The 17,495-nt window shown below is 31.3% G+C and overlaps 2 protein-coding genes and 1 long non-coding RNA gene across 4 annotated transcripts in view; 1 reads left to right on the top strand and 2 right to left on the bottom strand.

Annotated features, from left to right (window-relative positions):
- LOC105340797 (neurogenic locus notch homolog protein 1) overlaps positions 1-17,495 on the bottom strand; it is a 66,157-nt gene that overhangs the window by 18,528 nt on the left and 30,134 nt on the right. Inside the window, exon 65 of one of the 2 annotated variants that reach the window (XR_010708401.1) lies at positions 593-663. The exons of the other annotated variant lie outside the window; for it this stretch is intronic. The gene's annotated coding sequence lies outside the window, so the exon portion shown is untranslated. The remainder of the gene's footprint in view (positions 1-592; positions 664-17,495) is intronic. 2 annotated transcript variants of the gene reach the window in all.
- On the bottom strand, positions 6,058-17,442 carry LOC117689730 (uncharacterized). Its single transcript, XM_034471468.2, has 7 exons — positions 17,308-17,442; positions 8,657-8,716; positions 8,338-8,569; positions 8,102-8,218; positions 7,719-7,830; positions 7,481-7,554; positions 6,058-6,339 (listed from the first exon to the last, which is right to left on the bottom strand). Exons 1-7 carry the CDS (start codon positions 17,377-17,379, stop codon positions 6,248-6,250), a joined length of 759 nt encoding a protein of 252 aa, XP_034327359.2. The 5' UTR covers positions 17,380-17,442; the 3' UTR covers positions 6,058-6,247.
- On the top strand, positions 12,004-12,634 carry LOC136271100 (uncharacterized). The gene is made up of 2 exons (XR_010708928.1): positions 12,004-12,183; positions 12,429-12,634. It is a non-coding gene; the product is annotated as an uncharacterized lncRNA (long non-coding RNA).

Here is a 17,495-nt window from a genome sequence, read left to right as displayed (position 1 = left end):
TTATATCTTGGTTTTAAAATTAAGATATTGTTTTAACTATTTATTACTCTTGTATCTTGATTTCAAAACTTAGATATTGTTTTAACCAATAACGTCCCCTATTTGCTCCATTCATGGATTCATAAATATAGTAACATTTTCTCATGATATGAAAATTTTACTATGACGTAGGCCTCATGTACAACAAAAAGATAATTAAAAGCGAAGCAAATGTCTCTACAAAAAATCTATCAATTTTTATAGTCTACAGCGCTCTACTTACCTGGTGGCAAAGAATAGGTGACAGTAGCCTAGTTGATGGCCAAAGAATCAACAAACATAGCCAGGGGACCCACGATGATGGAGATTTCTCCATTTACAATCGCTCTAGGAGCGTTTTCGATTAGAATTCCATATATAAATTCTTGTAATGTGGGATATTGAGCACCCTTGAATTGTAGGATGAAGTTGATCTTATCCTTCCCAACCTCTCGGCTTAAAAAAAATAGTGCGATATTATTATTAAAGTATAAAAAATGAATAGAATTTGGTAAACATTATATGTATAGACATTAAAGATATGAAGCGACAAATTTAAAGTTGCAACACTTACACAAAAGCCATAACCTGGCATAGTTCATAGATGTATTTAAATCTGTCTCTAGTAGAGTATAGGTCAGTTAACTGAAAAAAAACCCCTAAAAAGTGGTATTGCAAATTGCATAGAAATCACTTGGGGTACAATTCAACAATTTAACATGTCTTTCTTAATTTTATTCGAAAATTTAAAAGTTGGACGTACATAACTGCAGCTAGTGATTTGAACTCTTGGGATTCCGTGTTTGCCAGCTGATTAGTATATGTCAGATTCTTCAGTACAAAGGTTATATTGATCAGCGTCTTAACTGAAAGATAGCAAATCAGATGGATATAAGATTGTTGAAAACTTGTTTTCAGCCAAATGATTGATGATGTGTCGAGTGGAAATGTATTAATCCAATTTTAGCACAATTTTTGTGAAATTGCTAGATTTAAACAAATTGCAATAGCCTGCGGTGAAATTGAACTTTTTTTTACTCAAATTATTAATTATGTGATAAGTGGAAAAGTATTAATTGTTATATAAACAAATTTTGAGAAATCAATAGATTTTAACAAATTGCAAAACGATTTGTGTCTGTAAAGTTCAAATTACGCATGTGGACTCTCTGTGGTAGGAGGGGTGGATGTGGTGGTGACATCTGTAAGATTAATGGCGATTTTGTTTTATCCTCGGTGCAGGTAGAATAATTTGGAGCCAATGAACATCAGATCTAGGTTTTCCACGGTATAATGGGGAGCCCCTCCTCTAAATACGCCTGTCGTCTGCTACGTGACACCGAGTCCGTGCCATTGAACACCATGATGAAGGTCAAAGTATGAGGATGAACAGCACTACATAGATCAAAGGTAAACATTATTTATACCGCAAAGTTCAAAGGTTAGCATTAATACCACCATTTCAAATCAGACTGATGAGAATAAATAGGGCGACATATTAAACAGACAGTTTGAAAGTAAGCAAAATCAAAATGTCAAGTGTTTCTTCTAAAAATGCAGTTTTATCTGTATTTTGAAAAATACCATTCAATTATCTTTTGAAGGTTGTTAATGTATGCTCCTTTTCTTTTAAAATAGATTTCATTTGTACAATTATTTTCGAAACTATAAATTCAAAAACACATTGCTAGTATTGCAAGACGGTTGATTGCTTCTCATTACTCATCCAAAAGCTGCGACATGATAAAAAAAACCCCGTAAAATAAGACGAACAAAGCACTATATACAGGTAGTTTAAAATGTACTTCACATCTGAATGCAAGAATTCTCCAAAATCTCTGTAAAAGGAGTATTTTTACAACAGTTAAATAGATAAATATTAAACTATACAGCAATAAAATATGATTTGTCGTATGTCTTATTTTGCAGAAATAGTGTTTCTAAAAAAGTCCCATTTTTTTTTATGATTTGAAAAGGTATTTGGTATGGTTTACTTTTTCTTCAACACCAGTGTGAATAGGTGTTATCAATAAACATATTATCAATATACTAGTATATATAACTAAAATCAAACAAAAAGTAATCAAACTTAATATACAGATTAGTGGAAAACCGAAACCCGGAAAAACCACACCAAAAACGATTAATTCCTTTGAGAAAAACTAACAAATAAACAAATCAACACCTCCTTTCATGAATTATGTTGTTTAAACCGTAAGTAAAAAAAAAAGAACCAAATAAAATACAACATGCCAAACTTGATTAAATCTAATTCATCTCTTCTCAATTCTTGACTTCTTGGAAAAGTTTCATTCATTAACTTTTGCCTGTGCATAATAAACAATCATTGTCATATCTATTTTTAACAGGTATAGAAAGCAAATTTCATTAAAATATCTTCCAATGAAGAGTACAACTCGTCTACAAAACGACCAGGAATACTTTTATTACAGTCACAAGAAATGGGATGCAGTTGGTACTGGAATTTTTACTGACCAACGTTCGTTTAACGAACATGAAATTTTGTGTGATAACTAATATGGAATTTCTTGACAAGGACATTTTTTCTATTTAAACGATTTTTCTGTGAATAGTCTATGATCTTATTTATTTATCCCTGACCTTGAGTCATCACTTGTATGAGTAAATTTAAAAACTTCACAAATTTTGAACATTTTTTATAGCTGCATCATCCCTTAACATATGTAGATATACAATAGATAGTATAGATGACATTTGATTGAGTGAAGACAGAAGGGTTAAAGTTACATAAAGGACAAATGTACAGTGTATATTATATCTAATATAAAGTCTCATTTAAAGGGACTTGGACACGATTTGTGATGATTTTTTTTTAATGTTCAAAACGGTTTACTTGTGCATTTTTAGTGATTGACCAAAATTTGAATGTAAGAAGTCAAGCTACAAGCGAGATACATAGGTAAGAACACATTGTTAAGTAAACAGAGCTCTAGTCTTATAATTGTTTACATATAATGTAAGGTAAGAAATTACCATTTATTTGACAAATAAACACTGGTGGCAAACAAGATTAACTGAATCAACTGAATTACCTGTGTTCATAAACAATATTATCAACAAAGAAAGCACCATTCAATTGAAACTTATATTGATACAACACACATATAAACAATATTAAGACCTAAGCTTTGTTTACAAAACAAAGAATTTCAAACTCTGTATCTTGATTGTAACTCGACATTTGATTATCAAATTTTGAGGAATCATTTACAATACCCATTTTTACCATTCTAGACATTAAAAATAGAATAATAAAATTTGAAAATTTGGAGCTCAAATCGTATCTAAGTCCCTTTAAGAGATCAATCTAATATCATCTTTTATTTGCTGGCAAAAATTAACACATCACATTTAGATTTCCAAAAATCTTTTTCTATAATTCATAATAATTCAATGATATTTTTAAAGAATTATATATATTCAAATATCAATGTCGTATTGAAACAATAACATTCAAGTTATGTATTAATGTATTTATTTATTCATACACACAAATGATTTACTTAACTTGCACTAGTAGGAATTACATATTCAAGTTTTAGAAGATTTTTTTATTTTTTCAAAATGAAAATGAAATAACAACGTTCAGAATGTTGGCTACTACACGTCACAATGTGGGCCCTCTATGACACGACGAAGCCCATTAGAGGCAGGGTCATTAATATAAGCTGTATAAAATAATTATGAGTACATCTTGACCAGCTAAAGTACATTGTTAAGAAGAAAGAACTTTTACAATAATAATAGATAAAAAACAATAAAATCACATTGAAATATTATGAATAAATATTATTAACCACCCCCTAAAAAGTCTTACAATATGCCCGAAAATTTATTATTAATAAAATTGAATTAAACTGGAGCAAACCAACGTAAGTTTATAGGTACTTGATTTATGCCATGTAATTTATACAAATCCTGAGAGACGTGGTGTGACTTTATCATGCAAGAAAATGCCATCATTTTTTATAAGAATGTAGCTTCTTATTCTATTGATACTGTTTTATTGATTCAAATCCATTTTCATATTTGATTAAGCTCACTTAAAATGTGTGGGTGTGTTTTAAATATACACAATTTCCTTGAATCTAAATTATGCTTATCTATTGAAGAAATAAGTTTTATTTAACTTCTATCATTTCTTGAGGTACTAATAACCAAATTTCATGCATTCAATTTCCTTGTATTAGTCTACAAATGAAATATTCTCTTTTAAATTTGCTCTATTTGTATGATAATTAGATTATTAAAATAAAAGAATTTCAACCAACACATAGCAGAAACTATGTACTTGATATGGATAAAATTAGAAAAGTATTTTGATTTCCTTATGGCTCAAGCAAAATCCACAGTAAACAAAACAAAACAGCTTCCCCACTAACTATACTGATGAGAGACTTCGACAATGAATAGGAAGACTCCAAGACTCCGGTAAGCGTGTTTAAAGTGAATGCATATGCTATTGTTTTTCATTCATAGAAATTTGTTAAGTTGTATTCAACAGTTTTTATTTCTATTACATTGTATAGTTTTCTCCCGACTGGTGAGAAATTTGGCTATAAACGATGTCACATGATATGTAAACGAGTTATGTCAAGCAATTCAATTTCATTAGCTGTATATATGTTCTTTTGAACTGAAGACCACCGATTCTATTCATTTTTATTCAATTATAGCAGAACGAGACTCACTATAATTGGTCCAAGAAATCATTGATAATTTCTAAATTATCAAAATAAAAACGAGTCAAACTATTGACTCCAATAAGGACGCGCCAATTTTTTACATTAACGTATGGAAATTATCAAAATCGTGGTAGAAGGTAGAAATTTACCGAAAGCATATTCATATACATGATTTGTATTCAAATATCAGATTTCTTATATTCCTCACATATCACATTGAGATAATGTAAAAATAATAATTATAATATTTCAAATCTAGCTTAGTGTTTCATAGTTACCCATTACCGCTAAGCTTTAATTAAAGTTTTCACTGAAGTTCAAATACACATTAACAATAAAAATAATGAGAAGATACAAATTACACCGCGTCATAAATATATAAAATGATAATAAAAGAGAGAAAAAGCAGGACATCAATTATTGTATCATTTATCTTCACATTTTGATTTCACCGAAAAAAAAATCCAGACATTCATATGCTATGAATGAATATGTCTTAAATATTGTGCACACTTGATCGACTTCCATTAATTATAGATGTCTTAAAAATCCATGTCTCTCACCGGTATAATGATGCATAAAGAAGGTTAATTCAAATCGTTTTTTCCCTATTACAATTCATATAGATTTTGCATTTGCTTGTCTTATGTTTCATGTAATAATGTAGAAGAAGGACACTAGACCCAATATTTTCCGATAATGTCTGCAAAATATAAAAAAAAAACTAATGCAATTGATAAGATGTATACGGCATTTTCTTGAATTATTGATTAAATTATTTGGACGAGTGAACTACTAAAATTTATTTGACTCAGCCACTTGTGAGAACTACGGTCTCTACCAAATCTAAACTTTCAATATTTTCAGTTGATTATACCAGTCCGCCTTTGAAATCTGTTATGACTTATATTTATCTAATGAATTACCCAGTTAAACCCACTCTCCAACATAACTGTAAGCCTCTCTAAACAGGCACGTAGCATCAGGCGGGGGGGGGGGCTTTTTCTCTTAAATTTACATTTAAAAATGTGAATTATCATGGAGTTGCCCCCCCTCACTTTTTTTAAGTATGTAAAAAACTGGAATGGAAATAAGGAAAGTTAACTATGCCAGCCCCCCCCCCCCCCCCTCCCCTGATTAGGATTTTGAAGATTTAGGAAAGTGGTTTTTTTTTTTGCTTGTCAAGATCTTTTAGATAAGTCTCCCCCCCCCCCCCACAATTTTCAAAAACGATGCTACGTGCCCGCTAAATGAATAAATAGAAGTATTATGCAAGTTTTGCAGTTTTTAAAATAACTAAATGTAACCATACTACTCCAGTTTATTTTTCTTCATAAAAAGAGTTTATATCACTTATGTAAATAAATTCTAAAAGGAAAATATAATATTGAGCAACTTATTTACAAAAGAGCATGACGCTTTGCTACCAACAGGTATAACAGCTGGACCATTTTCCGTAGATCAAATAGTATAATAAATAAGCATTAGATAAATGTGTCTTTCTATGGCAGAACATTTCTCTTAATATCTGCTAATATGATTTGATAACCAGTTACTGTAGACTGACTTGTAAACGAGCATCCTGGGAGCAATTCTAAAATAAACAATTGGTTCAATTAAATACATGTACATATATAAGAAAAAAAGTTGATATTTTTTGCTTAATGGTCCTTGATTGCCTTTCTTCCAAATTCTCCGTTATTCTTTTATTTAGAGGAATCAAAATAATAAATATTATTCAATTTACGCATTTTGTAAAGAAAAATTGTAGTTTTAACACGCCATTAGTTGAAATGTTTAAATAATTTAACAAGACTCATAGCTTGTTTATATTACAGTACAACTCGGGTTATAATCAGGTTTGTCATTTTGTTGATAAAATGTCTGATGTTGTTTATTTACTGGTAAAAATTTAAATTATAATTATGGGAATAAATGAATTATCAAACAGTTGCTCAAGTTGTATTTGAGAACTAAAAAGAAGTTTCGCGTTTATCTATAAAAGCATTTCGAAGTTTGCAAAGCATTTATAAATTGCGTAGGGCATACTTGTATAGCCTGGAACATTATTGAATTCATTTAACAATCAAAGTACTGAAGAACTGACGGGAGTTAATTTTGTCGATGTTTATTTATTTTAAAATAAATGATATGTTATTCTGCATGACATGTACATGTATTTTCTAATTTGAATTACGCACATTTCTATAATATGAATTTTTGGACTTTTTCGACAAGAATGTCAATCCCATATGAATAATGTTAAATAATATTTGAAGATAAAATTAGTTCTATCAAACTATGTATCAGTGGTAGAAATATTTTTCGAAAATTGTATGGATTCAAGCAATATTTAACTCTTGTCTCGTTCAACCAAACATTCGCTGACACCGTAAATCTCCGACAAGGATTTACGGAGACAGCCGAGCGTCGAGTTAAACGAGACTATATTGAACTCTGGCGTAGGAATACATACGACTACAAAAAATATTTAAATTGTTCGTACAATTTCAAATCTGACTTTTTTCAAGGTATTTTTAAATAAGTTTCTATGAAAAACAATGCTTTAGCATACATTACATAGAATTCATCAATTATTTTCAAGAACTAAGTCTTGCCAGAAGCAATGATTTGTGATGAGGTCCAAACACTGTTTCACTTTCGGTTTGTCTGAGTAACTGCATAGGAGAGTTGATTAAAATCAACTCCCAAAAATAAATGCGTAATATACTTACTTCCTAATGCTACGATTATTATCATAATCAGGATCAAGACCACTAGAACAGCTGCTATAATAACCAGTGTTTTTCTAGAATTTTAAAATAGCAATGTTATTCTATTTTAACCTTTTTGTCATGTTTCTTTATAAAGATAGTTTAACTAAAATCTATAACTTTAAAACTGAAACAAAATATTTTTGCATTACTAACAAAATAGTTCAAAATAACCAACTTTATCTTTATGTTATCTTACACAAAGGCTTGTTTATCAGATGTTATTCTTTTAAATGCCGATGATGTTGTTGTATATTTTGGTATTGTCAATAAAACCTCATCATTTGTTACTAGCATATAACAATCAGGATCTGTAATTTGCAATAATATGAAGGTACTATTAAAGATATGTATTTTCTTATATATAATTCATAAATTTTATATTTCGAAAGGATTTGATTCTTGGTTCATGTTCCAAATGTATGAATGCATAACTTGTTACCAGTCTTATTCTATTTTTTATTTTAAAATTTTCTCTAAAGAAAATAAAACATAGTAGTTGCCGATCAGGAACAAATCTATGAACTAACTTTTAAATTTTGGCCGAAGTATCTTATGACATAAAAACATCTGTGATCATACATTTGTACGCATCCGATGAGTTGTAGATCAAGTCACATTTGGGAAACGCATCGTTGCAGGGAGTCGACATTTGATCTTGGATTACTCCACCATGAACATTAAACTCTGTACAATGTCCTGAAAAACGTTGAATAATAAACATAACGTAAAACGATTACCTATTAACAAACCGAAATTATAAACTAAATGAACATACATGAACTTGTATTTTCTCTGTAACTCATTTTTCATTTTACCGAAAATTATTCTTGAAGGTGCACACACTTCCACCAATTCATTTCTAAATCCGTTGATAACACAGTGGTACTTAAATCTTTCAAGAGAATCACAATTTTGCCTGGATGCTTTTTTTTCACAGTTCTTCTTGCCGGCAGCAATTTCCCAATCTATCTTAGAAGTGGGACAAGATGTAACAATTTCTAAACTGTCGACGGCTTCTTGACAGTATCGATTTCCACATTCACACATCTATAAATAATTACAGAAACTTGCGTGTACACCAAAGACATTGCAAGGTAACGATATTTTACGACAATATCATTCACATATATATACCTGATATTGCAGCAAAACCATAATGAGAAGAATGTAGAAATCCTTGTCCATTTTATTGTCCTATGATGAAATAAAAAACAAACGTTTAACGTTTTATCTATTTAAAGTATTAAAAAACAATTTTCTATACCCTCATAAAAAAATCATTAAATATTAAGAGGGCTGGGTGGCTGTGGCCATTTTTAGACCATATGTATATTAATTTCATAGAGCAGAAGAGGTCCAGATAAAGTTATAAAAAACAATCAAATTTTAAAGCTGATATATTTGAGGATTTTTCTCTACTTAATGACGGACAATGGCTAAAAATCTCGTGTCTCAAATTACAAGGAAAATCTGGTAGAAAATATGTTGACCACCCCCCCCCCCCCCCTCATCCCTAATATCCCGTGACAATTATGGTCTTTGTTGACCGTAGAAAGCCTTTCTTGTTCCTTAGGTTACATGACTTCCCTAGCTTTGGAAATGGATCCTAATATAAATTCACCCTCTCCTTATAATACATAAAATTGCCAGGTGGAAGGGGGGGGGAGCAGAAGTATGTTTGATCAGTTCTTTTATTAGGGACAAAAGAATGAGATTTTAAAAAGCAAACTTTAAACAACAAGAGGCCCATGGGGCCACATCGCTCACCTGAGCAACAATGGCTTTATATTGGTGTTCAAAGGGTATTGTGCCATTATCCCCCTCGGTAGAAAAAAAAAGAATACCATAGAATAAACTGTATCCAAATTTTACACTTATTTTCCTACACTTAATCTTTGACATTGTACCTTTATGAAATACCATTTTTGCCAAAAATAAGATCTATGAAAGATATAAAATTAAATTTTTAGTAGGGGTACACTGTTAACTTCCAATTCCCTTTATTTTAGTTCTGCCCCCTCACTTTATAAAACGATCAAATTATATATGAGAATATGCCTTTAGGTACATTTTCATCTTCAACTACATTGTACTAGCTAGTTATTGTATTTTATTTTTAAAAATTCCTATATGTGAAAGAAGGAAATTGTACCTCTAGGCGCTCAAATTGAAACATTCAAAAATTTAATTGGTCTTCTGCATTATAAATGATTGTTGTTTACCAGGCGAGAACTCGTGCGACGTTTTATAACCTTACTCACTTGATCGAAAAATGTTGTCATGTGATATGTTAAAGAGCTATTACATGTATAATCAATGCATAGGCGTCGGAACTGGATGGAAGGGGTGGGGGGGGGGGGGTCCCCCCCCCCCACACTTTTTTTGCAAAGTTATACATAGCCGTACTAAAAATCTTTTTCTTTTATTGCTTGTCAAGATTTCAAGATTTCGGATAAGGTCTAACCCCCCCCCCCCTCTCAATGAGCCTCAGACTGCAATGTATTGACAGGCATGTCGCGCTATTTTACTAAGGCCCACACTTTATTTTCATCTTTATTCAATATCAACGTTAACAAATGGCTACAAATCAAGTTGATTTTCCGCTGTAATTTTATCTTAAGAATAGCGATAATACATTTATCCCCGTAACAGTAATAATTTAAAGAGGTCGTTTTTATTTAATTGCGTCTGAAAAACCAACAAAGTCGGTGTAGATTCATTGTATAAGGAGGGGGCTCCAAAAAGTTGTCACAGCAAATCATCATTTTATTTTTTCTGTACAAGTATTTAACGTTTAGTGAGATATTTCTAGTAATGAATTTAAATTTCAGCGTCAATCGTAAAATTATAAGCAAGATACAGAACTCACAATTCTTCTTGGTTTAAGTCATTTTTTTGTTCACAAGAGTTAATTACATTCAACTTAAGAACCTTAAATTTGATATTTCCTATTCAGAATGAACAAAAGCATGGCCTCTGTTCTGTGAGCAAAGCACTGTATCTTGCTTATAATTTGAAACCTGACACAGCTGAATATGGTAATACATTGTAGTAAAGAGAAAATTGTAAGGAATTAAAACAGAAGAAACTATATATATATCTAGCAGCAAAAACAATCTCCGTTTAGACTGAAAATGCAGAGCATCTTAACAAAACACGTTGCATTATAATCAACCATAACGTAGAGATCGTACAGAATTACCAATAGAATGTATAATATTTATAATAGAATATGTTGTCAGGTTTTGCTCATCTTGCGCAGGTAAACAACTAACTGTCTGATTTACCGAAGTCTATATTTGATTCGATACGTAAAAATTCAAAATACAAGCGATATTTTCCCTCAAGTTAAAAAGAATAAACGAAATTCAAAACAACGTAAAACCATGGTCACGAGTAAAAAATGTCAACGCATTGAAAGATTTAACCTCAATTCACTTAACAAAATCGGCACAAATATATTTAGCATGTTTCAAGTATCACTTCGCACGTAAACTGTTGCACAACAAGCAAATTCATCTTTGTCAGTTTGACCCGTTTGTCATGCGTCAACATTCAAACATGGCTGCTTTATACAAAGCACTTTCGATTCGATATGAAATACCGAACCCGAAGTTATAAACTGATTGACCGCGATTATCTATCGTAAATTACTCAAATTTGAAACACAATTCGCAGATAATTTTTGCAATTTATAGTTTCCTTTCTATAAGTATTATTTATGCAAAATTACGTTGAATTTGACTCTGTAGTTCTTGAGAAGATTTTTTAAAATACACCCCCGTTTTTCTACAATTTCGAGGTTTCTCCGTTTTAAATAAAGATCAGTCTTTCATTTCTGCAATTTATAATCACCTTTCTATAGGGATGCTTTGTGCCAAATTTAGTTGAAATTGGCCAAGTGGTTTTAGAAAAGAAGTTTAAAATGTAAAAAAGTTTGCAGACGGACGGACAGACAGACGGACAGACGGACGAAAGGTGATCAAAAAAGCTCACTTGAGCTTTTAGCTCAGGTTAGCTAAAAATGTTGCAATGTGAAGCTTGTCGAAGGATCATTTATTTTCTCTACCGCTTTCTTTAACACATTCATAAATTGAAAAATTTCGAAATATGAATTAAAAATTAAAAAAAAGAAAGAAAGTAGCTGCTCTTTAGACTGTACAGCAAACTGGTGCAAATAATACACCTTTTCATCTTCTGCTAATTAAGAAGAATAACAAGAAAAAGTTGTAGTTCGAGTTATTGTCAGGTTTTTCTCAATCAATAAATAAGCTTAATTTTAAAATGTTTACATGATTTTCACTGAAAATAATCTTATAGTGTGGCATATGATCAAGACCTGTAAAGCCTGAGGGCTGCTCAGCAAATTTGATTACATGTACGTTGTCACAATTCAGTATCTACCGGTATTATATTTGTTTTCTTTACATATAAGTATCCTGTAGGGACCTTCTTTAACGTTCCTGTGTAACTAGTTTTTTTACCCGTAGTGTACCTCTCTGGACACGGTGTCAGCTACAGTACGTATTGGTCAGCTCTTTTCTATTGTTTGATTACTTTATTTAAACTGCCGCATTGCAGACCTAGCAGACAGTGACCACGTTTTCTACATGACAGGTATGAGCAGCTAAGGTTTTGAGTAACCCTTTCTCCTATTAGGGGTAAGTTAAACTATTTTATACTTTTGTAATTTAACTACGGCTCAGTCTTTTTACATTACTGTGGAGTTTATATTAAGTATTTTTTGTTACTTTTGATATACTGGTTTTACGAGGTAGAACTGCTATTGTATGGCGTGCTGTTGTTGCCATAATGTTATATTGAAGTCCGTGCGACTTAGCCTATGTTTATGTAAGGTATATTAATCATGTAACTCAAAATATGTTTATTTGTTTAATTTAATAAGGTCCCTATCCAGTTTCTTGCAGTCCATCGCCGTGGTTATACCTGTCCGCCACTGTCTCACGCCATGCCATATCTACCCACTCCTATTCAACATGCCCGTGAAGGAGACTTGGGACAACAGAAAACTTAAACATTTTATTGTTCTTGCTATGTATAAATTATATATATTTGTTTGATTTTATTTTATATAAAAAAATGTAAATAGGATTCGAATCTTGTTGTGTTGGACTGAACAGTCACGACGGCTTTCGTGACATACGTATTAATCAAGTAACATCAAAATATTTATACCCACTTCGTAGTTTCCCTCTATATTATATGAGATATAATGATAAAGATTCATTAAGACTACTTCATGTGCGGGTATGAATATATGTATTTCTTTAAATTCTAAAAACTGCTTTTAATTGAATTGTTAAGCCAATTTAAATTTAACTTCAATTTAAAGCTTTAAAATTGATATATATATATATATATATATATTTTTTTTTACCATTCTTTGAAGTCTTTTTTGTACCTATGTGTGATGTTGATTTCGCGTGGACTATTTTTTTATCGATCAAACCACAAAAATAAAAATCGATAAAAAAATGTGTAGGCTACCTCGGAGGAAAAATTACACGGGATAACGCCATCTTGGGTACCATCTTCGCTTCATCAGCTCATTTCTCAAGAATTAACAAGACATATGCACCGATTCGTATTTCTTTAAAAAGTTTATTAATGATTCTTTTTGAAGTATCAACTCTGGTTTAGTTCTGTTTTATACCAACATAAACAAACTTGTTGATTTCTCGCGTTAACAGTCAAAATCGGGACAACACATTGGCTTCTGCAGAAAGCAAAAGTACAGACGTGAGATCTTTGCCATACGATTGGTTATTGGAAAAGCAAATGAGATATCACTTTTGGATGTTTACGCGGGAAAAAGATAAAATTTGTTGATAAAGACGTAAAAAAAATTAAACTGGATGTGAGATCCTAAAGAAAAAGAATTTATAAAGCAATACGAATTGGTGCAAGTTTCGAGATTCACGTTTTAAGCTAAAAAAAAAAAAGCTTTGGTATATAATTAATATTCCTCGCTCGTCCATGTTCTTTGATTGCCTACAATAAAAAAAATTCTGTATGAAAAATACCAGTTTCGAGGCCATTTAGGGTCGAGCTCTGATATTTTTTCACACAGAAGTGTTTGAGACATGTGTCATACTAAAGCACTGCCATTGAATTCCGTTGATTTATCCGAGAGACTCCGACTTTGAAGGGTATCAGTACTGTAACCACTGGTAACGTTCTGATATTAAGAAGCTCGCTAATACCAGATAAGCGTTTAGACTACTGGAACAAAGGAACTACATCAGAGCAGTGTTTTAAGGAAATATTTCATAAAGAAGTATTCATTATTCGAGAAATAGAGCATTTTCCCTAACAAAAGACATGTAGTATTTGAGAAGGAGGGAAGTATGTTAACGACCGGCAAGCGACAATGGCCAAACACAGATTGCATAATATCACTCAGGTGATCCTCAAAGATATCTTATCATGTGACCTTAAAGAGATCTGAAAAGAGATCTCATCAGGTGATCTTGAAAGAGATCTCATCAGGTGACCTTGAAAGAGATTTCATCAAATGACCTTGAAAGAAATCTCACAAGGTGACCTTGAAAGAGATCTTACTAGGTGACCTACAAAGAGATCTCATCAGGTTACATTGAAAGAGATCTGAAAAGAAATCTCATCAGGTGACACTTATTTTGATAAACATTTAAAAAATCTTAGTTTTTAATCTGATTTTAAAATGTATTTAACAAGGAAAATACGGAGATGTTTTGAATATCAATAACGTTAGGGAAGATTTATATATAATTGAAACTTAATGGGGTATTGTGTAGGATCGATTTTAAGATATTTTTAAGGAAGCATTTTGATTCATCATTCACATAAAAAGCTTTAATTATATATCAAATTTCGGATGACAGATATTTAATTTAAGACCGTGTAATCGAAAGTATTCAAGCAATCTAAACTATATTAACACTTTCGAGATGTTTTAGAATTGTGATGCAGTCTTAAACAACGTTTGATTAAAAGAAATCTTAAATGGAGACTGGGACGACCCTTGTTATAACTCTAGTACAGGGAATACTTTAATGCTTTTAACCTCGTGCGCCTGTGATTTAAAGGCATTTTAGAATTTAAACGTTTTAAGTATTGGTCATTTCTTTTAGTTTGTAAACATGCACATGTATGAGTCAAAATCAGTTTGCTGAATAGAAGAGAGAAAACTCAACGGATGTAAATGTACGGAAATAAAACATTTTTTTTTTAAATTATTATGTCTACATGTGTATGTGTATATACGGAAAGAAGTTAGCAATTATCGACAATCGTTATTTTTATTGAGGAATGTTAATATTTATTTTTTATTGACGAAATCAGACGAATACACACATTTTTACATATTAAGTAAAGAAGAATGATCTAAATCGTTTGTTTAGTCACCTTTTGAGGTACACTGAAACTTTACATTGTACATTGTAAACAAGGACCTTTGATTTTCAAGGTCCATTTTTTCTATGTGAGAAAGTTTTGCAATTCGGCTCTAGTATCTACGAAAGACGAAAAGGGAACACATAAAAATATGTTTGTCTCCTAATTACGAGAAAAGCTCTCGCTATTAGCATACACAAATCGGACCGAGCATTTTTAAAGAAATTTCAGAAGAAGGAGCAAAACAGATTGATTAATAAAATTGAACTATTTACTAATAAGAAGGATAGATGTAATTTGTTTTCAGACTCCAAAATGTTAATATACAAAGTCAATTATTTTCGATATACGTTAAGGTTGTGTATGAACATATAACACACAATTTGGATAAATCCTGTATATCTATAGTCATTTAAGTAATCTGTAACAAATAGAATTGTTTTTACGACTAGGACTACCTGGTTTTTACTTCGGAGTGGGATTAGATGAAAAGTAGAATTACATGAAGTACTTTCCACTTATTCATATAAGATAAAATGTCAAATCCGATCATTTTATGTAAAAATTAATGAATAATGGCCGTTGTTATTTAAAAATTAATAAAAATTCAATTAACGTTTCTGGGAAGAAAAAGATAGATTAAAAGGGTGGACCACGTCTTTTCAGAAACGTACCATTATATGTAAATCTTTTCTCGTAATAACGAGGAAATTAACTCGTAATAACGAGATCTTTCTCGTAATTACGAGATAAAAAAAAATTTATGTGGCCCTATTCGTCTTTCGTACCTATCAATAGCATTAAATAAGAAATCCATCTTTTAAAATTATGAACCATGGAAATGAATAGATAGTAGGTTATGCAGATATGAACATTATTTTGGATAATATTGTAGACTAATTCATGAAATATCTGTGAAGGGGTGTTACTATAACCATAAATGTTAACTCTACCGCTTTACGCGGAAGTCTACTACTTTTTACTCTGTCTTCCGCCTACCACTTTTATTCGAAAATCTACCGCTACAAATATGTTCGTTGTTTTGATAGATAGCAATTTTGGATGCCTTTGTGATCCAAAAATCTCGTCGGGTTTAAAATTAGTGTATGACTTGAATCGGGAGCATACAAACGCTTTTTGAAGTCTGATGAGTTATAGGATGTCAAGCATGTATTTTACATCAAACGATGAAAGATTACACTTCCGAGAAAAGAGTGTCAATTATTTCCCATACAACCCCATACAAACGTTATGCCTTTCCAGTACTTTACTATGATAGTTTCAGTCAAATATTTGGTATCATTTCATTTTGAAACTTCAATCTAAGCCCTTTCAGAAAATAACAAAAAGAAAAAAGGGGTCCCCTGACGTTTACAGATAGAATTTACAGTTGCTTACAACTTACAGCGATCGGCAGCAAATGTAGGGTTTTTTTTTAAATTATCAACCCCCTTCCTCGCAACTTTTTCTAGAGTTGCTATATTTTTTAAAATAATCCTCCATTCCATCATTAATTTAAAAGATTCCTTTATTCCTTATTACAATATACCTTTTCTTTGATATAAACATCCGGGAGTTTGGTACTCTCATTTCTAGCGATTGCATTAGTAACGAGACATGTAAATATTATCCTTACCAAGAAAAAAAAAGAAGCTTTGCTATTCCACACCTACCTCCAATGATAACCAAAAATAACTTTTAACTTGAATTTTATTGCAACACTGCATGATTTGTGTTAAGCATGTAAACATCATTTTTTAATACTGAAAAGGTATATACGATTAACTACTAGTTTTTACTTCTCATATTCGTTCAATTTTGGCACTTAACCTTTTTTACTGAACCATGGCAATTGCTAAAAAACTTTTATTCCTCCAAAAAACGTTCAATCAGTTGACAGTAGATGCATGCATAATTTTGTTTCCTGTGTTGATATGGCCTAAGTCTTTGTTTTATTTTAGTTGAAAAGTTGATATCCTCAATTACTAAACAGAAACCCTATCTACATATACATGTATATAATATTAAAATACGCACTTAAAATACATGTATATGGTTAAAAACCTGCGCACAATGCTACCCTTTTGGGTTCTAAATCTACCTTTTTTCACCGCTGTTGGTAAACATGTATGCTAAAACACTAAGAAGCACTGTCCGAAGAATAATTAGAGTTGTCATCATGTATGAATAAAAGTGCATGTCATCAGCTTATGTGGTGAATTCAAGAGTATACAATTTATTTGACAAATTAAAAAAAAAGTCGGAAACATATTTGACGATATGCTTCATACACGTGAAAATTGTCCTGTTCTTAATTTCACACAAAACTATCAGGGAATATTTTAATGTTTTTAAAGCGTAAATATAATAATACCAACAATACCCCTCACCGATGCTAAATCCAAACAAAAACACTGGTAATGAATTCTATAACTTTGGTAAAGACTTCCACGCTCGTCCATGTACTTTTATTGACTGCTAAATGTCCTTGAGTAGGGGAGGTATTTAAATATTTCATACATAATAGTATTCATTATACCAGAAATAGACCCCCCCAACACAAGATACAACAGCTTTT

The sequence above is a fragment of the Magallana gigas genome, chromosome 8, assembly GCF_963853765.1.
Source record: "Magallana gigas chromosome 8, xbMagGiga1.1, whole genome shotgun sequence".
Lineage (NCBI taxonomy): Eukaryota > Metazoa > Mollusca > Bivalvia > Ostreida > Ostreidae > Magallana > Magallana gigas.
This window is presented reverse-complemented; position numbering and strand designations above follow the sequence as displayed.